At 39.3% G+C, this 25,786-nt stretch overlaps 1 protein-coding gene across 3 annotated transcripts in view; it reads left to right on the plus strand.

The window, feature by feature from the left end:
• Nucleotides 1–24,818, plus strand: part of LOC136439109 (WD repeat-containing protein 89-like) — a 36,979-nt gene extending 12,161 nt beyond the window's left edge. For all 3 annotated transcript variants that reach the window (XM_066434298.1, XM_066434299.1, XM_066434300.1), the window contains exon 14: nt 23,985–24,818. In XM_066434298.1, coding sequence (XP_066290395.1) covers nt 23,985–24,038 — 54 coding nt within the window. In that variant the 3' untranslated portion in view covers nt 24,039–24,818. The remainder of the gene's footprint in view (nt 1–23,984) is intronic.
• The last annotated feature ends 968 nt before the right edge of the window (nt 24,819–25,786 follow it).

Raw genomic sequence — 25,786 nt, forward strand, 5'->3', positions numbered from 1 at the left:
TTTAGATTTGTTCATTAGCTCACCCTATAGTTGTTGGGCACGCATTTCTTGCTTTGTGTAGAAAAATAAAATAGCATATTGCTTTACACTATTACAGGGTCACTATCCTTTTTTGGTGCACAAATTCCATATCAAATGGTGTCCTGTATCTGGAATTTGAACACAAAGTAAATCCTAGTGTAATAAATGGCACTAAAGTATTTTTTATTACCATTAAACTTTCACTAATCCCATAAGCTACTTATTTAATGCATTGAATTGTAAAATGCTGTAACTACGACTATGTTGGCAGTGGAGCTAATACATTGGCTTTAGAAAATACATTTACTCCATGAGACTTAATAATATATTAAAGCAAAGTCATATTTTTGATACTTGTTGTCTTTGCATGGTCCATCCCAAACCATAAGCTGCTTTGTCTTTGCAGACAGGTCCAGATCTTTTTTGTCATCAAAAAATAAGTTTGACACAGTTTACATTATTGACACATTCTTATAAGTAGCTTGACTTATCAAAGTGTGAATAAACACATGGGAATGTAAGACTGCAAAATGCTGATAAATGCTGTTGTAGCGTGTTCAACACAGTGCAGTCCTCAAACGTTGTCTGGTGGTGCGTGTTCCCAACATCCTTCTCACATGCCATAGTTTCAAACACAAGCTTAGTTTTGTCCAAACATCTAAATTTATCTGTTATGTGCGGCAAAGCTTTTGGGCTAAATATAGCAGCTGTATCCATCCCAGTTCTGTGTCAAATGATGTCATACCTGCTATTAAAGAAAAACTGCTGAAATCAGTCTCTAGTTTATGACAAGCTCCTTAGTGTTGCTATTTGTTCTGGGACAATTTAATTGAAGTATGATACCCCATTACCTCAATGCTAGCTCATAATTTCTGCAACTCAAACGAGGATAGAGACAGATCTAGAGATAAGACCAATTGTTGAAGACTCTTAAGTCTTAAACCATGACCTTCAACATTCCGAATCTCTTATCTAGGACTACTATCAGACAAACAAATGTCAACTTGTCAATAAATCCATTACTTGCCACAGTGCTTAATTACTTGATGTTGTACCTCAGTGATCTAAGGGGAGTAAATTGTTTCGCACAAAACCACCTGCAACCTTAAGAAATTGGAATCTGGAATTCTGGATAGAAGCGCTTTCTGCACTACAGATTTCAAAATGGAGCCTGGAGAGTTCTTTAGGAAGCTGGTCTATCTTTTCTCATCTTTGGGCACTTTTTTTTAGAATCCTGCCCAAGTAGATCTATTACAGCCCTATTTTCATATGAATCTAAACTAGCTAGTTAAAAATTTCTGATTCTAAGAATGTAAGTTGAGACAACCTCTAAACAGTACAGATTACAATCATAGTTTCCGAAATATTGCCAGGATAAGTAAGGAGGTTTAAAAAGTCCTTGGTATAAGCCTCCTGGATTGATTTGCTCTCACCTCCACAAAGATGTTCTTTTCTCTTGATGTCAAAATGATAAGATCAGTTTCAAGTGGTCTTTCCTGTGATATCATTGGAAAACACTCAGGACTTTAACAGGGGGGGCATTGTTTGATATGGCAATCAAAAATACGACAAAGATTTGGGGAAACATTTTTTGTGTGCTCAAGTGTAGGTACCAATAAGTCTTACTAGTCACTTTCTCCGGAGCATAACTATCTTTCTTTTGGCAGGTGTGTGTGTATGTGTTTGTATAGCAGACGTCATTGATCATTTGAGGAAGACAATAGCCTGTGAGGATGACAGGTTTTGTCCACTCCATTCATTCTGTGTCAGTGACCATGAAGGACTTCCCCATCAGAGTGTGCCCTCCACAATGCGCATGGCTGACGGACATGAAAAGGCACTTGTCACTTCCACGTGATTAATTGCCATTCAGGGGAATATTCCATATTTTTGTTTGGCCAACCAGGCATGAAAAGTCTATAGACACATGACTGGATTATTTTCGTGCAATTCATCAATTTGACAATCCATTTGTTCTCAGCTGTTGTTTCTTTTGTGAGTGTGATGTTGCCAAATTTTATTTTGAATTTTACAACATCAGATCAAAAGATTTGAACACTCAAAAAGCTGTATTTTTGTAAATCACAAGGATCAGAATCTTCTTCTTTTCATCCTGTCGGACGATCAGATAATGATGTGGAAAATCATGTTGAATGAGAGCAAATGCATGGCACAAAAATTTTGACCGTTTTGATTTTTTTCGAGTAGCAAGAAAATTCTTACGTTATCTTTGGTAGCCTGTCGCAAAAGATGTATCTTTATCAGTCAAGCAGAAAAAAATGTGCCAAGAACAACTCGGCATACAGACACCAGCAGAAGAATAATGCACCACAGCAAATTAGCTGTTTAGTTTATACATAACTCGCCAAGGTAAATAGTGATTGTAAAAATGTCATAATGTTTAATCCCTAAATTACACTTCCCTGACACCTGTTTTTGTTACCTGACGTTCAGACACACCTTGACCTTTTTTGAGGATTATATTTTCAATCCGAGTTAATCATTTATTCTTTAATTAGAACTTAGTGAATGCCTTTCACTCAAGCCGTAGGGGCTTTTGTCTCTTTGTGTGTAATAATGTCAGCTAAAAGAGCTTATATGACTTGTTTGGTTGCCACAAGGAGGTAAAAAAGAGGTTCCCACTTGCATAGCCATGTTGCTATGATAATTGATGTATTTATTTCAACGTGGACTTGTTGCCTCACTCTTTCAGATGTATTGAAATCTATTCAATATATCTTATAAAAGTTATACGGGGCTTTTCTCCCAAGCACACTAGTTACACTGCCCTATTTTTGTGTGTGCATTTCAACATGAAACAAGTTTATTTACATCACAGGTGAAGTAAAGTTAAGGTGAATAGAAGCTAGTGTGATCCTGAATGATTCATGATCTATTCATTATCATAGAACCCTCTAGGTCATTTCCATGGATGGAATAGCATCTTGCTCACTGTATGCTCGCACGTTATATTTGTGAATAAAGGTACATCTTACGATACTGACTTTTTCATCACTATTCACTCCTAAGTAGCTTACCCAGGTGACCACCTTACTCCTGTGTGTTTATCTATAATATGTAGCATGCAGATCTGTCCTTTCTAATCCAGAATAACCCATTTTCTAGACACAGAAGTCATAAATCTTTCATGCCATTTTCTTTACACAGGTGAGGTGCAATATTCCAGCACAAACATGGGGATAAGCGAGTAGAACAGGCTGTTTGAAAAAAGGAACCACTCACTCTATTGTTGTAAGAGAAAAGCGGGTGTAATTCACTGTTACAGCTTTCAATAGTCATTTATCTCACTTATTCCTTAAAACACTCTCCTTAAAAGCCAGTAGGAGATCACTCAAGGTCGCTTATTGAGAAAACTTGAACACCTGTCCATAACACCTGTGTCAGCACACCTTATTTTCCAAACATTCACAAACAACCCCTTCACCTTACTTCAGGATTAAAGGTTCAGATATGGCTGTCTGGCCTAATTGGCTAAAGAGGGGAGTATAGGGACAATGTTTTATGCCATTGCATTTTGTACAATTGTTTTATTCAAGAGTCTAAAAAGATATATGATATAACATTCTTATTTTCTTCAGTCCCACCAGCTCACTAGCTCCTCTGATAAAAGGCAGTTTAGCAGAACAAATATATCAAATACAAAGGTGACATCGAGGTGTACCCCATTAAAAGGTTTTCTTTTTTCCAGGTGGACAGATACAGAACTCATTCTCATTCACCCTTTCATTCTAGATCTTTGAACTTTTTTTAGTACCACTATAACATTTTCATTCATAAAACATTTACCCCACCATTTCCTCCTAGTCTTTTTGAGAAACAAGTAGATACACTTTTTCTCCAGTTCATTTTTACTCAATACTCCCAAATCATTTCTTCCATGCTGTTTTTACATAGGAGTGCAAAGTGACAGAGATGGATTGTTAGTGACAAATATGGAGTCAACAATTACCAAAAGAGACCTTGATGTTGACTTGTTTCCCAAGGGGAACAAAGAAAATATTGTAGAGCATGAAATGAGATTACCTAAAACAATATTTCTGTATGATATTTGAAATTCCACCCAGGCGGTTGCTGGGTAATCCGAATGCCTGTTAGCCGTTCCTACCCACACAGCCAGATGCTTTTGCGTTGGTTTGGATGTTTGCACCTGCCCACGTCTTAGCGGCCACGGCAACCAACCAGCTCCGCATGCGTGCATCCTGGGCGCAGCCGGGCCGTGAATGGCATTCCGTACTGTGCTAGCAGAGGCAGGCGGGGAGGGAGTTAAAGTCCATATTACCTCACTCCCACATTTACACAAGCAATTTCTAATCATATCTCTGAGAAACTGTACTGGTACGTGATGCCCAGCATGTAATCATCTGGTGTATCGGCCAATAGAGTTATGAGTGTAAACAGGTTGTTAAAACTCATGATTTGGTCATGGCAGGTGTCAGGACACAGTGGAGAAGGTGTTTGTTTTCTCCATACTGTAAAATGGCCACACCCTTTATCAAAACAATTTTCAAGCAGGGGAGACAGAATTTTGATTGTTGCTTGGGTTGCTGATGAGGCTGTTTTGATAGGTGTGCAAAGTCGTCATTACAGTCTATATACTTCTGTCCAAAACCTAGGTGCGGCCTTCCTGTAACGGAATAGATTTTGATTTTATCAACAATCTTGAGGTTGGAGCAGGTGTGTTATGAAGACAAAACGATAGAGCAGAATGCTTGCCACAAGACCTGGTCCTCGAACAAAAGCTGTTTACTGATGAAAAATGAGTAATAAAGCAAAAAGAGGACTTTGCACCACTGCTTTCTTTCTAAAATTGTGCTACTGCAAACAGGAGTTTTGGGTTTACCCTGGAGATTTAATGTGAACAGTCATGCGGAAAGAGCAAATAGGGAGATTCTCATACTTGTGTTTCATTTGTCCAGGGATTAGGAATTCATTCCCACCAAGGCATACCCTTATCATGGTGACACTATGATAATAGATGCAAAGGTAATGGGTGGAGATTGACTCCCCTTACAATACATTTTAGTCAATGCTACTTTAGGTATTGTTTAGAGAGAAGTGGGTCACAACTTGTGGGAGATGTGTCAAGAGCATGCTCCTGGATTACCTACTATGTTAGTATACCAAACACTGAGCACTGAGCCAGAAGGGGGTTTTAAGGCCAGCAGTTGCCTTGTGTCCACAATTACAGAGCACAGTGTGAACTATGACACTCCTTTTTGGCCAGCTATTCAGTATGGTTGCTTAGGTGTTAATAGATCAGATGAAAGTTGACACTTTCCATTATTAGGCAGAAGATGACATCCTCCCGGGTTTGTAAAATAGTAATCCTGCCATCAGAGCATTTGGTGATTTTGGGTTGTCGCAAGATCTAATAGTGTAGGACATTACTTACATTAGATTTATTTACAGTACAGATTTGAAATACACAGGCTTTTGAGAATACATTAAGTAATACTAATATGTCACTAATACCTAAGAGTTGTTAAAGTTGCATGATAGATATTCTTACTACGTCCTGTTAGCGTAAGTTCTGCCAGCTATATATAGTCATTGTGCAGTGCTGTAGGTTGCTTTGTGCCTGATTGTTTGACCAGGCTTGCACAGGTGGAACTAAGTATAGACAGGAAAAAGGGGACACCCTCCCTAAGTGGATCAGATTAGAGACACCAACCTGTCCTGCCTTCTCTTGTGTAAGTGGCTTACATGCAGTACCTGGGGCAGCTAGCCAAATCAGGTGTTGTACCTGGGACACCCAGTCAAGTCAGGTGTAGTACCTAGGACACCCAGTCAAGTCAGGTGTAGTACTTGGGACACCTGGCCAAGTCAGATGTACATGTAGTACTGGGGACAGCTGGCAAAGTACCTTGCAATACCTGGACTTAAGTCAGGTGTAGTACATGTACCTGAGACACCTGAACAACTCGGGTGTTCCTGGTACAACCAAGGATGGTACAACTGGCCAAGTCAGGTGCAATACTTGGGGTACGTGGAAGAAGTACATGTACCACTGATATCATTGAACTATTTTCTTGCCATGCATCGTCTTTCTTGCTCTAGTGTAGAACAAAGCCAAAGATAATTACCTTCGCCGAGAAGGTTATGCAGAGGGTAGCGTTAGTTTGTTTGTTTGTAACGTACAGCATAACTCGAGAAGGCTTGGATGGATTGTCTTGATATTTGGTGGGTGGGTAGGTCTTGATGAGACTAGGAAATGATTAGATTTTGGGTCCCCTAGCGGCTTGTTACGGTACTGCAGCGGAACTTCCTGTTTCGATATCTCGTGTTCTGGACAAGCTATGGAACTGATTTTTGAGTGGTAGATAGCTCTTTGGACAGAGAGTAAATGGTATAGGTTTTTTTGGAACTGCAGGAGCAGGTTTTGGTTCAGACTTTGAAAGGGAATAACCCAAGAAGGGCTTGATGGATGGTTATGATTTTTGGTAAGTAGATAGCTTGAGTGATGATGTACATGATTAGATACTTATTATGCAAATCAGTATCTAATTTGCATAATTAATGAGGAAAGTTTACACATCCGCCAAATTCCACAATAGGACTCTCAAACATGTGACATATGTAACTGAAGAAGAGAGAAATATTAATAGATATCAATTATGCAAATGAAGACCTCATTTGCATAATTAATGAGAAGATACTATAACTCAAGATGGGCTTGATGGATGGTAATGATTTTTGGTATGTAGATAGCTTACGTGATGCTTTGTATGATTGGACGATAATTATGCAAATCTGATTCTAATTTGAGTAATTAATGAGAAAATGTTAAAAACCCGCTGTGTTCCATGATATGACTATTGACATATGTGACATTTGTTACTGAGGAATTTTGATAGATAAAAAACATGCAAATGTAGGCCTAATTTGCATAATTAATGAGAAACTACTATAATTCCATACAGGTAAATGATGGCAATGTCATACTAGTGTCATTTGGAAGTTATGTGAATGTGAACATCATTGAATCAAATTATGCCAATAAGGACCCCATTTGCATAGTTCATGATAAATGTTACTTTGTTAGCATAACCTTCTTTGTTAAGCTCATACTTTTGTTTTTTGGGTGAAGAAGATCAACTGGTATGATTTATAATTTATGACAAACACTCCTGATACGTCAGTCATAAAGGTTAAAATCATTTGGCGAAGGTATGAGATCGTGGAACTCTAGTTGCTACTAGTCTTGGAACAAAACATGTTAACACACTCTGATAAAATCTGAATGTTGGACACCTGTTGATATTCAAGAGAAACTCAGATCTCATAAAGTCTGAGCAGTGTGACCTGATCTTTGTTGTGTGTACTTGTGTATTTCCATTGCCTTGACTACATTCCTACCAATTGTATCGTAAACAGAGACAGAAGGAATCCTTAGTCAGTGGTGTATCATGTAAGAGTTGCAGAAACTGTGTAGGAGGGCTGTATTGACTCTGAATGGGTGTTACTGACATGTGATTGTGAATAGGAGGTGATGTCACTGTGTACCTTGTACAGTTGTTGTTTCTCTGTTTTGTAGGTTTCTCAGGATACAGGCAGGTGGGGTGGTATAGGGTGTAGAGTTTGGACTTGTGTTAGAATATAAGTATTCGATGCAAATATGTATTTTAGATGTCATTCCTGTGGAGTCTAATGACTGCTCCATCTAGAGCGTTCTGTAGCTTGGATAAAAATTCATGTATATCATGACAGGTTTTGAAGAAATTCTCAATTGAATCTTATTTTGCAAATGTGAGCTTCGGTTTATAGGCAGTGCTTTTTTCGTGCGAAGTAAAAAGTGTATTCTATAGCTACAACCTTAAGATACATGTAAGTCAATGGTTACTCAATGTTACATCGGGAAAAAGACAATTTCTTTCTTTTTAGTCAATTTTTCTTTCAGGAGAGATAAACTGTAGTGCCAATTTTAATGAATAAAGGGAACACGTACGTGGATTCATTCTTAATTGCCTGCTACCTTCCACTTGTGGCTAAAGATAACATTAACTGTAAGTCTTGCTTCCGCGGAACAGTTACTTGGAATAGATGAAGGTGACAAAACAATCAATCATTGATTGTTGGATTATCGGGTCACTGGTATACTCTTCCGAAGGTCTATTCAACTGTTTGTTCCCTTGTCCCATATCCAGTTGTATGCTTCAATTTCATGCAAGAAAAAAAATGAAGAAAACTTTGCATTTGCATTGATTTTGCCTGAATTTTTTTATCAGAAAGGAGATATTTATCATGGTTTATGGTTTAGAACTCTAAGACTCTCACTATAGGCACAATCAGTGATTTTAGTAGAAGAGTTGGGGTGAAAAAGGTTTGAAATTAAAAGGATGGTGTCTGTAAAAGTCACAAGGACAAAGTGAGATTCTGCTGGAATCAGAAACAATGATAACAAGGAGATCAGTACATCAAAATGATCATGAGGGAAGTAAAGGATTGGCCTCAAAATAAACTTAGTTGGACCCCCATAGATTAAGTTGAATGGAATAGTCCTAATCTGATCTGATCAATGATTTACACCCAATTGTCATCCTATTCTTATTGCACCAGGGGGTGGTATAGGGCGTATTCAGTCACGTGACCCTCCCCCTAGCAACGAGCACTGGCGGCCATGTTGGTGCTCACTTGATAGTGGAGCCCTATGGAACTCTCCGTATAAATGGCAGATGTTTTCTACGCCATTCACAATTTCCCTTCAAAACGTTTTGTCTCATAATCATGGTGTTTTGCCTCGTGGTCAGATGTTGGATTGAGACTGATAAAGCACACACCGGTCGGGTAACAGTAAGATTGGTTTTGCGTTTCTCGTGTTACGTGTGGGAACATACGATTACGAAGGGACTAAACGACTGAAACAAAAGTGGATTTCTGACATACGAACAGCGGATCTAAATAGTTGAAGTTTGAGAATCAACGTGTATGTATGGAAACCTTTTGCATCTGGTCGAAAAGCAAGTTACAGGCCCGTTGTGTAACACAGTCGCGGCACCGTGTAGTCGTTGCTTGAGATACGTTCATTCATAAACTGGGGGTCTTTCAACGTCGAACTTTCCCGATCATAACGTACTCCCTGTCAACAAAATTTCTCACGACACTCAAGACACTGTACTACGTGGCTACAGGCCTTGGAACACTTGTATGCTGTGAACTGATTTTATGCGTACTCTGTAAACAGTTTAGCGGCCATGTTTGCTGCTGGGAAACCTCGCTCGTCGATAATGGGTCATTTCCAGTAGGTGAAATTGGATTTTTGTAGCGAAAAGGATGTGAGGCTGGAGACTCTTTGCATATAATAAAACAGCGATCAGACGACTTCGCATTCCTTGGAAATTTAGAGAGCGTCGGACACCGAGAAACTTCACTGCAGGGTGAGCACCAACATGGCCGCCCACGGAGGGCAGGGGTGATGACGTCACGTGAATACGCCCTATAGACTGTCTACCAGACAATGAGATGGACAAGTACCCAGGATAAATGGCCTTGTTTAAGTAAGATAATAACAAAGTACAAGAGACAAAGGAAAGCAGGTGCCCAGAATATACAGGACCGTAGCAACAATATTATCATTACTGAGCTGTACAACAATTAATTTTTCATTGCATGTAGTATCTTCACTTTGACCAAGAGTATAATCTTAACTTTGTTTATAAATATTTTGCCTCGTAGCATTATGTATAACCTTAACAGAGCCATTTATGTCATATCCATGCAGAAACTAATTTCATGTTTGAAGAACTATGATACATGTATAAGAGGTTCACTATCACCCACATTGTTCAAAGCCTGGACATATTAATCAGGTGACCGAAGTTGGAAAAAATCCCAACAATCTTACAAGTTGTTTTATATTGACTGTCTTCTTGCTATCTAAAGTCCATGCCATAAACCAGACAAGAGGTTTCTAACATTTGTGACAGGCTATAAATTTGTGACAATAGCTTGTTAGAACTGATGCAAACAGATTGGCACTGAAGTAAATCACTCTACTTTAAATATACAGTCAAACCTGCCCAAGGCGACCACCCGGCGAACCGAGCAAAATCGGTCGCGATGGACAGGTGGTCGCCATGAAGAGGATTCCACTCACATGTTTCCAGGGCGAGGTTTTCAAATACAGTACGTAAATGGATGGAAAATTATGTGAATTTAGACAGCATGACCCCCACCAGGTTCAATTCTCATTGACAGAAAGATCCTACAAAAATTACATTTTCAGTTATCGTTGTAATAATTGTATGCCGCTACATCGTGTACAAATTTTCGTCATAATTTTGCGTACAAAACAATGGTTGCCACGATGATCTCGCAGCGCCTTCCCGCATTCACACGTTACATTAATAGTACACACACACAAGCACATCATCGAAGTTTTAAGGCATAAGACAAATCCCTAGAAAACACCTGCTGGTCCCAGCCTTTTTTGGGGCGCCGACCGCTGGATAAAAGTGTCAAAAAGTTTTCGATCTGACAACGAAAGATGAAAACGGAACGGTGTGATTTCGTCGCGCCGCACCGCCAAGCTCTGTGCGACCGCATCGAAAGGCACATGTATGAGTCAGTGCAGCAGAACGCACAGCGTCCAATAAAGGTTTGTGAGATTCATGGAAATAAAAAGAAAATAAGAATATTAATTTTCATCAATATCTAGAGTATTCGTAAATGTTCATACACAAAAGCATCGTGTTTTAGAAAGGTCAGCGGTACGCCAAATCCGGGCCACGCCAAATCCAAGATGGCGTCGGGACCAAGGAACAACATTTCTCGCCCGATGTTTTGCCCGCTGCGAAGTCATTTTTCGGCGGAATTTAGTAAGATACAGACACATTTTTGTTAAAAATACAAGAAATAGATAATAATTTATGTGAAATCTGACTTGCACTACGTATTCGTTTTGAATATTGAGTTTAAACCGAACTGAGTTTTTCGGTAAACTATAAGATAAATAGGCACAACAACATCACAAACATTTGTCTTAACAATTTGTTTATATGAAGGGGGAGCGTTTTGTTAAAACACTTCATGGAGGAATCGATGCTATAACATTGCTATTCCATATATTTTGTCCTTATTTTTGTCCTTCAAAGTCTTGAAAACATTTCCGTGAAATCCGACAACAAAATGATCCGATGTCACTATACGCTTGAAAATTAGGCGGCCGCCATGAGCAGGGATTGTGCTCTGTGCGGTCCCAATTCGTGGTGGTCGCGGTCGCGTTGGACGGGTGGTCGCCTTGGGCAGGCAGCTTAATGCTTGTGCCTATGGGGAAAATTTTCGGGACCGAGAAAAAGCGGTCGCCATGGCCAGGTGGTCGCGTTGAAAAGGTGGTCGCCTAGGCAGGTTTGACTGTAGTTTAGGAAAGAAAAGGGGTCAACCTTGGGTCACAAAAGAATTAAGATTGTTTGTGGTCCTTTGTGTTATCATGCATGTAGACATCCATGATAAGACAACTTTATGATAAGTATATAGTGATAGATTTTTTAGTGTCCCTTCATGTAATGGTTGCAGCCTTAGCAACATTCAGTACTGGTATGGGTGTGACAAATGTTAGCCCAAAAAAGTTGTTCTTGTTGTATCATCTTGAATTGTTTTAAAGTGCTTTGAAACTGATAAGCCTGTAAAATCACCATTACTTGCACCACTGCTGTATAAACCTTAATAGAGCTTTGACATGATGTTAGTGAAGTGCCCCATAAAGCCATGTTAGAGTTTGTTACAAACTGATGTCCAGGATGGTATACTGTGCACTAGTTTACAAGCCGCTGCTGCTTGATGGTTGTTCAGCTACCAACTTGTTCAAAGCATCTTAGTTGAGGCTGGCTTCATGAAGTTACACCTAAGTTATCTTGAAAGCAGTTGGTACATTTTCCATGTAGGTCAACAACAAGGCAAGAGTTCAGCCAAAGGACACAGAAGATGACAGCTGGAGATTAAAACACATTTTTACATCTCTTTGAACTTGGCCACAAACAAACTTTAACCACAATGATTGTCCATCTTGGCTTCCTCCCCAATGTTGCCACCTGGCATTGCCTAAATTGTTTCTTTCCTTTACAACAAGCTGGGCTTTGCACAACAAAGTAAGGGGCTCAAGAAAGACGAAATAGGATCTGTTAAAACCATTGGATGTTGTCAATTTGTTCATCTTGATATGCCATACACACAGGTGTGCACTTATTCAACCTTGAAAGAAATTATTGCTTGTCATCACCCGGAACTCACTTTTATTTGGTCTTCATTAATGATCGGACATTCCAGACATTTCTTATCAGCTACAGAGGCCACACTGGACGCCCCATCCACTTGACTTCCTCTGATAAAAGGCGTTGACAGCTACATCATGTCAAAGTTGTCCTCTCCACTAATGACTGTTTATTTTTCCAACTATGCATGGAATTCTCTGTTGGTGGTACATGTAAATTCATTGTACTAAAAAGCATTATATCATGCGCAAATCTTTAATAGATTACCTTATTGCTTATTCTTGCTTTCTCCTGTTTGATGCATTGTGTATTTTCTGAACTCCTTAACTAATTGCCTTCGTTGGTGTTCTCTACCCTTGACCTAAGCTGTCATAAAGGATATTAACCACTCCCCTGGGCTTGATGGACAGGAAGGAAGGAGACTTCCTGGCTGCCCATACTTGTCACCCTTTTGGCCACAGACAAGGCCATCATCACACAATCCACTTTAAACTTGTCATAGATGTTTGCATAACCTTCGTCTAACCCTGGGATTAGGTATGATGAACATAATACTATAGAAAAGCATGAAATGAGTAGGAGGTGGTGCTTGTGTTACAGTAATGTAGACGTGTTTTAGAGCTGAGTTTTTAAACCTGAACTTCTCACGTTTCTAGATAAATAGCAGTGTTATAACTTATATGACAACGCTTTCCTCTTTATGAAGGTGAAATACTTCCAAACTGCAGTTACTAAAAAGTGCTTTGACATTGTTTGCTGCTCTTAGTCTTACACCCCTTACAGTAAGCACCCCTTTGCTGCCAGAAGCACGTGTCATTCTCTTACGTCTGTATCTGTAGACAGAAATGATAAAATCGTAAACCTTTTGTCAGTGGCAACTGTGATAACTAAAGGTGAAAGAGAGGTTAACCTCCATTAACATTATTCTGCTGGGTTACATAAATCCACCACTTTGAAAAACAGTAGGTTTGAGAGATCTCTAGTGCAGCATCCCCAAGTATGTCCAGTTTAGATACAGGGGTGCATTATGCTGGGGGAAGTTGGGTTGGAGATCTATTTGGACGTATCTTTTTAGGGTGGCGGAATTATGTACCCTGGTGGAATTATGTTAGTAGATGTTACATGCAGAACAAACTGAAATCGCAGTGATTTTGTCAGTAACTGTGAAACTAAAGGTGAAAGAGAGGTTACATGCTGACATTGCAATTAAAATTCTCACTAGATTTTGCAGGTGCAACATGTCATGGAGAATCTCGAATTAGATTTGAACTCCACCCGATGACTACTTCACTTGTCATTTATATCACTCCCCCAGGGGTCTGAATATGAACTCTTCCCCCATAACTTTTCCCATAAGACTTTCAAAATCTTGTCACCTGTCATGTCAAGTAAAAACAGCTGCCTCAAAAGTGCAGGTGGTGAAGTTGAACTTATGACATTCTGTGAAATCTTGCCTCAACCCCTTGCATTATTTTACACCATTTCACTAGATGTGTTAGTAGTGTAGCTATTGAGAATTTTTATTGATGAGAAATTTTGATCATAGATCTTGTGTTCACATTCAACTCAATGTTGAATGTGGTGTAGATATTCCCAGGCATCAGTTGTACCTAAGCAGGAGTACTTTTGTGACCTTTTGTATTTGATCAGCTAATACAGTCTTATAAAACAGAAGAGGCTGGAAACAGTAAGTTGTATTCCGTAGGCCTCGTCTGTTCAATGAGTTTCTCCTGGAGCCTTGTGGGAGCTGCAGGGCCACTGGCCCTGTCATCTCCATGGTTTGAGAAGTGTCAGCTAGCAAAATGCCGAATGTGGCTTGTGGCTGTGAAAGGGAATCTAGACATTAAGCTTTGATAAAAATCCAAGGGTTCTAGCTCCAGTAAAAGTATTTGATTAACCTTTCTTTGAAAACCCTAATGTTACCATTTTGTCTAAGCTTGTAGAATCTACAGACTTTGAATGAAGTATCTTTCATGATCAGCCATAACCCCTGCAGCATCCTCCATGCACCCAAGCTCTCTAGAAAGGGACAAAAAACAACTTCTGTCAGATGTCAGTACCCTACCATTTATTCAGTTGACAATTTGATTATTTTAGAGAGAAGAATATGTCCTTGAGGCTTACGCCGTGATAGGGGAGGGAAAAGGAAAGCTTTATTTCTGCTTGATGAGAGACAGAGGTTCCATTGAGGGAGATTTCCAAATAATCAGAGGACCTGATGAGGAAGATAGCAAGGTTATTAGTGACTGGCTTGGGATGGTTAGGTCCCCGTACTTATGACTCTGCCACATCCTTTGTGATTCAAACTGTTACACTTGACACAGGGCTGTCTCCAGCTTTAAATTCTTTCCTGTCCCTCTCATTGTTTGGGAGTCCATGTTGTTGATGTTCCTTGCTAAACCTGTCACTTCAAGCTTATGAAAAAAAATGTTTTTTTAATAAATTTCATGCCAAGAAATTTAGATTTTTGGGATGGACAGGGGGAAATTTTTCTCCATCCCTACAAGCAAATGGGATGGGTCTTGGAGACAGCTATGCACTGACAACCAGAGGGCCCAACCTTATGTCACTTCTTCATAAGAGCTATCTACCATCCAAAAATCTTGATCATAGCAGGTCTAGAACACGACATACAGAAACTGGACGTTCCGCTGCACTACCAAAGCAAAGCACTAGGGGACCCAAAATCTAATTTGCAGTTTCTGTCACCATCTACCAGGGCTCCAAATACAAAACCAATCCATCCAGCCGTTCTTGACTTATCGTGGTGACCAGCAGACCCACAGACATACACAGGCACTGCCCAAAATATAACCATCTTGGCAAAGGCAATAGCATTATGCATGTTATAGCACATGTACTGTAGGACCACCAACTACCAGGGATAATGCCGGAGCAGCTCCTTGGTTAGCTGCTGAGAGTGAGCCAGTCAGTGATTGTTTCAAAGTCAAGTACAACTGAGCTATGGCACTACACATCACTCTTATGCTCCTGTGGCCGAACCACCCATGAGCTCAAGAGGCCCAGAATTTACCACCACTCTTTTCATTGACATGGAGTAAATTGTGGTTAGAAGTAAGTGCTGCAATAAATCTGACAGTGCTACGACCCTTTTAAAAAATGGCATGTGAAAAGTGCTACAGAATTTACCACTTTTGCTGTAGACAACCATTAGCTTGGCAGGATAATCCTTTTCAGGCAGCTTGGATTAGACTGGTTAATAATTCTAAAGCACAGTTTAAAAGTGGTCTTGGTGTTGTCATAGCATAACATCCTTATGCCACAACTTTTCTTTCATCTAAGAGGGTTTGCATGCCTTTTTCTGTGAAGTGTAGAAGGTAGCGAGCTATTCTTATTGAATGTAAGTGTGAAACGTGATTGGACCCTTGAATTCTATGTCATTTGCTATCCTAAATTCATTGTTAAATGTTATTGACAAATTGTATTGCGAAGTCAAACGGCAGATTGCCCAAACGGAACATATCGACTAGTTTTGCCAGACACTGCATGAATACAATGAAACAATCCAATGAAATTGTTTCCAAAACCTTTTTCAATAACAAGTCAATTTACAGTTTAGGCATTGCTGGCCATCCTGAATTTACCGTTAAGCGTTGCAAGGGTCCCCCCATGTAGACCCTTATTTGAAAACTGATGCGCACATAGCGAGTCGCTTGTGGTATAACTTTCTGTGCATAATAGCTTATACCATCAAGATGGTAACCACTTATCAATAGGCCTGAGTCGAAACAACATCTGGGAAATCAGAAAACATGGTGTATGTTATCAAAAGGATATGTCAGAAATTTTAGACCCTGACCCTCTCACTTTCCCAGACAGCTCTCCTGATTTCCACACAATCTCACAGGAACATATGGTATGTTCTTGGCAGTTTCCCAAGGACAGCTAGAACCTTACACTGCAGAGGCTAAGGTTAGACATTAGTTACTACTTTCGCCAAGAAGGTTATGTTTTCAGGACTCTGTGTCTGGTTGTGAGAAGTTGTGAATCAAATGATATTTGGTATGTTTGTAGGTGTTGGCAAAATGGAAAAACGATTAGATTATGGGCCCCCTAGCGGCTTCCCATGGTACTGCAGCAGGATATATCTAGTTTTCATCTGTTGTATTCTGGAGATGCTATGGTCATAGTTTTTTTACCCCATAGGCTTACATGTTATAATACATGTTTTATATGGGCGCGTTCGTAATGAAGATATAAAAAATGTGCAAATATTATTCATTCTTTGTTGAGATCATTTACCCTAGATCATGTGAAAAAAATGCCAACGTTTTCACTACATACAATCTCTTTTTATAGCAATTACAAACTGCACTTAGCTACACCCCAAAAAAGGCACTTTCCAGCTGTAATCGTATGACCGCATCACGCACGATGCCCGGCGGTGTACGTCCGACCTCGCGCGCGGCTGCAGAACTTTGCCTGCTAATTTCTTCAGATACAAACAAGCTTTCATCAGTTTGATGCTTGAGATCAGTTGGGCTGGTTAAAAAGGAATTTCCCACCGATATAGACAGGTTCATGCAGCCGTTAATTTTTTGGCCACGGATTATTTTAGGGTACCCACTCGGAGTAATAGATGAATGAGACCTTAAGGATGACTGACATAATGAGATGCTGATTTTGATGCGAGTGCAATGAATATGGCAGTCCAACAACTTTTGCAAACTTTACCTGGCTTTCCACTATTCTCACCAAATGTGTAAAGGAGTGTGCTCCACTTTTATCATAGATGTTAACTCCTTTACTGGTGGGTACGGACATTTCCCTGACCTATCTAAGTTGACATGTTGCAACACTTAGTGTCTCAAACCTCACTTACTTCAGTAATTTCTAATTGGACCAATGTTTGTAGAGAAGTATGTGAATGCATTGAAGCTTATCTCCTAACAGCTTAAGTTATACTATTCTTAATCAGCGATGTCTGTAGATGGGTTAAAGGGTCAAACATGTGCTTTGGTCATAAGTCCAATTATACCATATTCAGGATGGTGTGACAAGTATAATTGGACGCAGGCGTAAATGCTGCCCTTGATATTTAAGTAATTTGAATCTGGATGAACTTGTTATATAACTGTCTAGGATATATGATTATCCCAATTTGCATACAACTTTGACAACTATTGACAAGTTTATGTCATTGGCACTTCTGTAGCTGTTTGAATGCTATACCAATTCAATGTAACGGTATCGTTAAACTTTATTACTTGATGGTTTTACATGCAGTTGTTTCCTTACCTTAGACTGAAGGCTGGGGTGTTAAGTGTCATTATCAGAAAATTGATAAGAGTGGCAACCTTTAAAGAGTGTTATGTTTGTCTATGAACAATAGAGAACTTTCATCAAAATGTACAATGTGTTCAGGTAAGTACAGTATGATTCTGATGAAGAAGTCAGCAAAGTTTCTCCCCTTCTGCTCGTGAAAGTCTGTAGTTCTGCCCGGTCCAGAAGACTTGTGTCAAGATCCTGTCAAGTGTTCCACCAAACGAGACAGTAAATAATCTCCGAATACCAGCCAGATATTATGGAATCTACAGGGTCAGCGAGGGGCCTTCATAAAGTGCAAAGTTCAGTTTTGCAGGGTGCCAGCTCTCCCCATCCGGCGCCATGGAAATTAATACAGAAGGAAAACAACCCTGTGCAGTTCATTAAGAGTTCATCCTGTTTTGATTATGTAGCGCAGAGATGATAAAGCTGGTCACTATCTACTTATCAAATATGTATAAAATGTGTCATAAAGCAGTGTGGGCCCCTGCAGGGGAAGGCTGCCAGGCTGGGAAAAATTTTTGAGTCGACATCTGTTTCCCCTCTGCCAACAGCATAGACTTAAGCTTTCAAAAATCTCCCCATATCTGTCGTAATGTCTGAGACAAGGTTTGCATGTAGATCATTCATGAGAAGTGGGACTCATTTGTTAGATCTATGACGGAATGTCTTTTTTCTTCTTCAATTTTACCCATGCTTGCATCACTGGACATGACTGGAAAACACCTGGAAGATAGAGTCGGTAATCAACAGAAAGCCAATTTGCTCTTAACATGTCTCGCTTTATCTTAATCCATGTTTACATTATTTTTGTACACGTTTCACAGATTCCTACTTTAAAGTACTTATACCAATGCAGTATGCCTTAATCGTTATAGGTAAGGGAGTTGAGAAATAGAAGACCAATATATCACGACTTTGTACACTTTAATTGCCATACCTGGTCAAAGGAGAACTTGATTTATGAAACAGGTATCTGCATAATTTCTTGCAGATGTTTTTATGTCAGAGAGCCTCATAGTATGGCCGGCAGGTTTGTGGGCCTGCACAGTTTACAGCACCAGACATCCTGCATTATCAGACACAGACTTGACAAATGACTTGTTGATGGACAGCTCCAATACTTTTCACCAGGGTTACCCAGCAGCCTCATTGGCTGCTTCTCTCGCAAAACCCTTTGATGTTCTGGTTTGGCCAGGGATACTTCTGTCCCCTTTTGAAATTTGAGTGCTCTTAGGGCACATAGCAGTCTCTCTTTTGACAGAATTGTTTTTGGGTTTTTATCTTGGGAGGAATGGTCAAGATAAATGTCTGGGAAGGGACCTAAAAAAACAACTTAAACAAGTCTCCCTCAACTTCATTCTCACTATGAAAAATCAATTTCTTCTTCTATGTATGAAATTCTTTCAGAGAATAATATCATTTTTGATAGCCAGAGATTGTATGGAAGTTGAATATAGATACTTCCGCTGCACCCAATAAAGAAGCTGGCAGGTGGATGTTCCAACTCATCATGGCTATCAGGGCTGACCACAATAGTACTGTAAGGACCTTTTATATACACAGCCACAAGGTTTGGATACTTTACTGAAAGGCCAAATCAAAAGGGGAACAGGGATGTATATCGTTATGTCTGCAAATTTGTGGGGTCATTATATTCTTAAAGGGTCAATGAGAAAACTCTTAAAAATATCATTTTGAGACTTTGGTCTTGGCCTCTCCAACATGTCTTGGCCTCTCCAATTACTGTAAATGCAGAAATGTTTGCGGTTTTCGCGGCCACGTCTCACCACGAACTTAAAACCACCGCGAACATTTTTGTCCAAAAATACTGTAGCAGTATGTGACTATAGCGCTGCCTCGAACTTAAAACCACCGCAAACACTCCATTTTCTCCGTAGGCCACGCCAATTTATTTTGTTGCTTCTAGGAATAGCCTGTCCTGTTTTTCCCATTTCGAAAAAAAAAAAGTCACTATTCCCATTCAGAAATTTTAACTCCCAATTTTACTATCTGTTCAGTTGTAAATCTCGATGGCCACCAAAATAGATTATAAAGGCCTGCACATACTTAAAAAGTGTGGTCACATTGACCATAAGTTATAGTTTTTCATTTATTAAAACTATTTCTCAATATCAATCCATATATTACACGGCAAAATGTAATTTTGTTACTGGAATTATAGTACTAGATCAAAGAAAGGTGTGCATTGCATAAAATGAGCCATACAAAGCTGGAAAAATCTGAGAAGCAACAAATTAAATTGGTGTGGCCTTAGCGCGATATAAAAACCATGCGAACTTAAATGCATTTAAAAATATTCAGATGGAATGGCCAGTAGCAGGATTTCTATGGCAATTTTCTTTATCTCTACTATATATATATATATTTACATAGTTCTTATAGTTACTACTGGGCTGTCTCCAGCTTTAGATTTTTTTCTGTCCCACTCATTGTTTGAGATCCCATGTTGTCATTTCAAGCTTATGGAAAAACATCTTCATCAGTGTCATGTCATGAAGTTCAGATTTTTGGACAAATTGGGTGAAATTCTTTTTCTTCCCAACAAGCAAATTTCCATCCTAGGACGGAGGGACGGGTCCTGTAGACAGCCCTTCAATAATTGCTGTAACCTTGGTGACCTGACTTGATATTTTGGTGACCTTGGACATTTTCTTTGCAGTAGATCTCAAGGAATATTCCATTTGAAATTTCAATGATAACTTTAATAGGTTTATGCAATTTTCCATACTGGAGCTAAGGTAACCCTTGTTGAAAGAGGAGTACAAGTTCCAAGTATCTTTGCCTGGTGGATAATGTGTATGTGTGTGAAGGGTGGACTGGGAGCTGCTTTGTACTTGTACACTTGATGTAGAGTGACATTAATGTCCATCTTGGCACTAATTGTAGCAAATGAGTGAGCTGTTAATTGTACTGTACACCACAAATGAGACAGGAAAATAGATTACGTCAAAAGATAAAATTAAGAAGGCAGTTTATGTAGATTCATTTGTCGAGCTGTTTCACAAACAACAGTACAAAGCAGGCGGAAGATACCAATCTGCAGCTAATCTACTTGTCTATTCACATGTCCTGTTAATCATTGCTAGTCTGTGTGTACTTTGGAGTCAACGGAAGCTGCCAAACTTTCAAATTTTAATCATGACGCAGGTTATGAGTTTGCTCTGCAAGCGGACTCTTTATTGGCGACCAAAGATCGCTACCTTTTCTCCATCCATCACTCCCTCACCATAGCTCCTGTTTGCGGTTACTTGGACAACTGAGGAAGTTTAACACAGGTACAAGATAAAACCGTTGATATTCGAGAAAAGGGAGCTCGGCGTCCATGGCGACCAGATGTGTTGGGAGTACGGAGAGCCCCTGCGTGTTACACAACTTATCACAATCCGCTTTATATTGATTGGTTTGGCCACAGCTCCGTGTTTAGAGAGGTGGGAGGGTTGTTGGATTAGTGGCACACAAAGGTGGAGGATGCTAGCAACACACAACCTGTGCTTTAGGAGACAAAGGCAAGCTGGTGGAGTAGTTTGTGCATAAATGAGGGGTACTAATGAGGTCAGGTCGGCAGCTCTATCAAGACTTCATTAGGGGATCTTGGGAGCTTTGTTGGCCCATTGTTGAGGTGACAAATTGTCCTGACCTGGAAATGCCCCTGTTGTACAGGAGGTGTTGTCTCCACACCTCTATCAGGGAACATTTCTCATCCCCCACTGACACAGTGATTACCCACACATCACTCTCAGTCCTGATAGACAGGAGGGGATGACTGGTGCATGGGGATAGATGGTAAAAAAAATGATGTGTCAGGCAGTAAATGGAGACTTGCCAAGAGCAGAACCTAATCTGGTAGTTTTTGAAGCAGTTTGCACTCATTTTCACTGATATTGGAACCTGTCAATTCTTCTCATGTTTGATAAAAAAAGTTAAAGTTAACTATTTTCATGTATCATAACAAAGACTTTAGATAATATTTGTAAATTTCCTGTGTAAAAGGTTGGTCATGCTTACCGGTATAGACAAGGAGTTATTACCACTTGTATGAAGTTAAGAGTATACTAGGCATTAAAGGGTCCTTGAACTTGATTGCAGTACAAGCATATTACAAAGTATCATAACTTCTCTATGCCTCTATCAGTACACTCCGTAGTATAGTGGGGGCAGATATCTATTTGTTCTTGAAAGGTTTTCATTATAGCAGTGCACATGTGTGTCTGTTTACTATTGTATTAATGTTGTAGAAATGCCACATTAATGTTGAATTCATTGTAAAATTTGTGTCTATTTGCAAACATGAATGTCAAGGTTCCTAAGTCTGACTCAGTGATCTATTGACTTTGCATGGAAAGATTAAAACAGATTGCATCCGGTGCAGACAAGCCTATTAATGGAAAGCAAATAGAGAAAACAATGGGTCCTACTCTTGTGGTACGTAAAAGTAATAAACGTATAATAATAGTGTTGAATCAGTATCCTAAATATATCTATGGTTCAGGAATAGCAATCAGATTTGCTTGGACAGCCAGGGCATGTTGCCTAAATACAATGGATTTCTCATTTGCATTTTGTTAGGGAAACTTTCATTTTATGTTAAATCTTTTCTTTTGAAAGTTTGCGCTTACAATGTTCACCAACAACCTCTTAATTGATACAAAGTAGGCACTTCACACCTTCATTTAAGGTAATTAGCACAACCTTGAGAGTTCATTAGTGTATACAGGAAAAATTAATTTCTTGTTGCCGCCCCATGTATGAAACCTAAAAATAATCGATAATGAGGTGTAAATTGGGTAGGCCTTTGAAGGGAAATTAGTATGAAATGGATTGGACAGAGAAAGAAAAACATTGATGCTAATCATACCAACTTTAGTATGCAAATGAGGTGGCAGAGTCTAGAAGTTCCTGTAGTTTGTGACATTGAAGGCGGAATAACCTGTAGATCACTAGTCTGATTTGCCTACAACTTCGGGGATGCTGGGATGAAATTAGGCACAAACTGCTATACCAAAGAAAATTGAAGGAATTGCAATTTTCACAGTTGTATTATAATTTCACACATGCTGCCATTAACCAAGCACCTCTTGGCGCCCAGACTGTAATTTAACACCATATGTTGATGACAAGAATTTTCCATATTGAAATTTGACCAAATTTCAATGAATATGTCTTTTGCCTGTAAAAAGACTCTTTTGCCTGTAAGAAGGATGGGGAATATTTATTTTCAAGTTTGATATCCCCAGAAGAAATAACCCATTTTACACCAACCCACACATTACATTTTTATTTCCACTATTGCCTTAGGTGAACACCCCCTTTCTTATCACTTGTATCTCTCCCTTAAATCATGTTGCAGTGATGAAAATATTTGAAATGCTTAGCTCTCTCCCATTGGTACTTTCTATCCAACCCCGCTGGTATAAACCTCAACATCATAAATCCCACTGCTTAGATGACATCATAGTTGGACACGAGCCAACATTGTCCCAAGAAGGCTGTACCAAGTCACAGACATGCACTTTGTTCTGAACAAATTTACAACTCAAGTTTTGAAAAAAAGACTGTCGCCTAATCAGCAGTCCTGTTGAACAGGAGGAATCTTGAGGACTAGGACAATGATTACTGTATGATGAAAGAACCCCATGATTTCATTTTCTTGATTATTTTTGAGACAACTCTCGAGATGTTTGTATCACAGCAACAAAGAGCATTTATTGATTTCTAGCAAGAAACCAACTTGGAATCAATCTCTTCAGAAATGCCCTCAATCCCCCTTCTGCGTCATCAGGGTTAACTAGATTTAAGGAAAGATAATGTCATTAAAGTTCCTTTTCCTTTCCTTAGGTCGGGGTATACAAGGAAAATTCACTAACAGCTCCCAGCCTTAAGGTTATGCATTAGCGTAGCCATAGATATGCCCAATATTGACGTAATTATATTTCCCCACAATACTTAGCACAAGGCCCTGCCAGTTTCTGCCTCGCCTAAACAAATCCAGAGTTCTTTGTTATAACAAAATTAGATCCTCTGGGGGTAAAATGGAACTCTCTATGTCTAATAGGATTTGATACAAGAATCCATTGGTGTACACAAATACATGTGGACTGTTCCAACTTGTTTCAGAGGGGGTTTTGCTGATATTATGTGTAGTGTGACTGATATCACCTCCTTGCTGATATCAAATACATGTCAAATTTATTGCATTGTTCCTTATTGTTTGCCTTTGCACATAGCAGAGAAAGAAAATACGGAGAGTAATGACAACTACTAGTATCTTTTTCATCTAAATCTGTACCTATTGATTACTACAAACATTGAAATAACTCCAAAGAAAATTGTAAATCTTTGAGATTTGTTCATTTGCATTTTAGTGAAAATGCAAGGAGGTTGACCAATCACTAACATTGTCTCTTGTCCTTGGCCATCTTGTTACAGGCTTCTTCATCGGTGAGGACAAGACTCAGACTTCATACAAAGAAGCCCTACTAGGGACAGAAGACAAGAAGACATCTGAGGCCTGCCTACCTGTGCTGTTTATACTGCACCCACTGACGTCACTAGAAAGGAATTTCATCAAATAGCAAACAAAAACCTGACAGGATTACTTAAAGCAGAATTTCTATGCATCCAGGTGACCATGAATATACTGTACATTAAATCTGTTTTTAAGAAATGTCCTGCAAGAGACAAAGCTGATTGAATGTACAGTATTCCTCTCAAAGAATGGTAGTAGCCTAGTCTGACCTTCCTGCCTTGTAGGAAAATACCTCCTTGTTTGTAGCATGGTCTTGTTTTTAAGAACAATGGAAATAAATAGTAATTGTAATTTGTAACACATACCTGGCTTCCACTTCTTGGTTCTCATTCCTAGATGTATGTTGTAAAATACCGGAAGTTTTGCATTCACTTCAACCACGCTTTCAAAACGGAGCCAGCCACGTAGTGACTTCGTTCTTTGAGTAGTAGAACACGTCACCAGTCTCATGCATGAACCTTTTGTAAAAATATCACGACACCTTAATGATAGTGGGGTAAATAATCTTTTCAGATTTACTAATGTTATAGTTGTCTGTGACTTTATTTCCAGGACATTGAACAATAAAAGCAACCATGCAACAACCATTTTTTTCTGTATAAACTTCATAAAACACCAGCCTATTAGAGACTTTGTCATAGGGGTATTTCAAGATGTTGTACTTGATGTAAAACATATCTATTGATGGAGTTCCAGCTACCCAGATGTTGAATAGTCTCATCCATGAAAGTTTATCCTTTGTTTTGTCTCTTTCTACATCTATATAATCCCACATCCTGTGTCCCTTGTGTGTATATATCCTGTGGTGAGCGTATGTACGCTACCATGATCTGCTTCTTTGGACTTCCAGAGGTTTTAGTAAGGTGAAATCCTTCAGGGCCATCGGAGGGTTCATCAGGAAAAGGCTCTATCACCTGTTCCTGAACTATCTTTAACATCCCAGACCGCAGAATATGCAAAGGAGACAGGTGAAGAAGTAAGGAAGACAAGCTGGGCTATTCCATTCAAACAGTTGAAGTGGGACCAGCGGAAATGTTTTACTCTCTGCTTTTCCTTTTATTAATACAATGTCGAAATTTCAGATGCCCTCATTCTTAACTTTCCATCTCTATTAAAGAACTAAAGTAAATAGAATACCAATAGTCATTGGTTAGAAAATTTGCCATCAAAGGCTAGTATATGCTATCATTGCATTGGGAAATACAACAGTAGCATTATTAGAACCTGAACAAAATAGTACAAATATTATATATTGGCCAGCATTACCTAGTGAATCATCAATCTGGTTAATTTTCCATAGTTCAACCAAGTCCTTGGTTCAACTTTCAAGACTGATGTTTTATTACTATGTGTGGAATATCCCCTGGGTGTTTGTGTTGGTATCGTCCATGACACAAAGGCTGGATTGAAACAGCCTGAGGTTGTAGGAAGTGGAAGGTTTACGCTGGAGAATCCTGGTCTCTCTTTACACTTCACAACTTATGAGTCACAATTATGAGCAAACCACTTTAAAGTTATTGGTGAGGAAAATGATGTAGAGTGAGAATTACTACCATATAATGTTAGTGTATATCTTAACCTCCCAAGTTATAAAATGGTCTTTTCAATGGTTCGAAAAGGTGTGCTTTTATACACAACGTTCTGCAGCCTAGTTTGTGACGAACCGACCATTCACATCAAATGGGACCGTCCAAGTGCTGTG

The sequence above is a fragment of the Branchiostoma lanceolatum genome, chromosome 7 (genome assembly GCF_035083965.1).
Source record: "Branchiostoma lanceolatum isolate klBraLanc5 chromosome 7, klBraLanc5.hap2, whole genome shotgun sequence".
In the NCBI taxonomy this organism is placed as follows: Eukaryota; Metazoa; Chordata; class Leptocardii; order Amphioxiformes; family Branchiostomatidae; genus Branchiostoma; species Branchiostoma lanceolatum.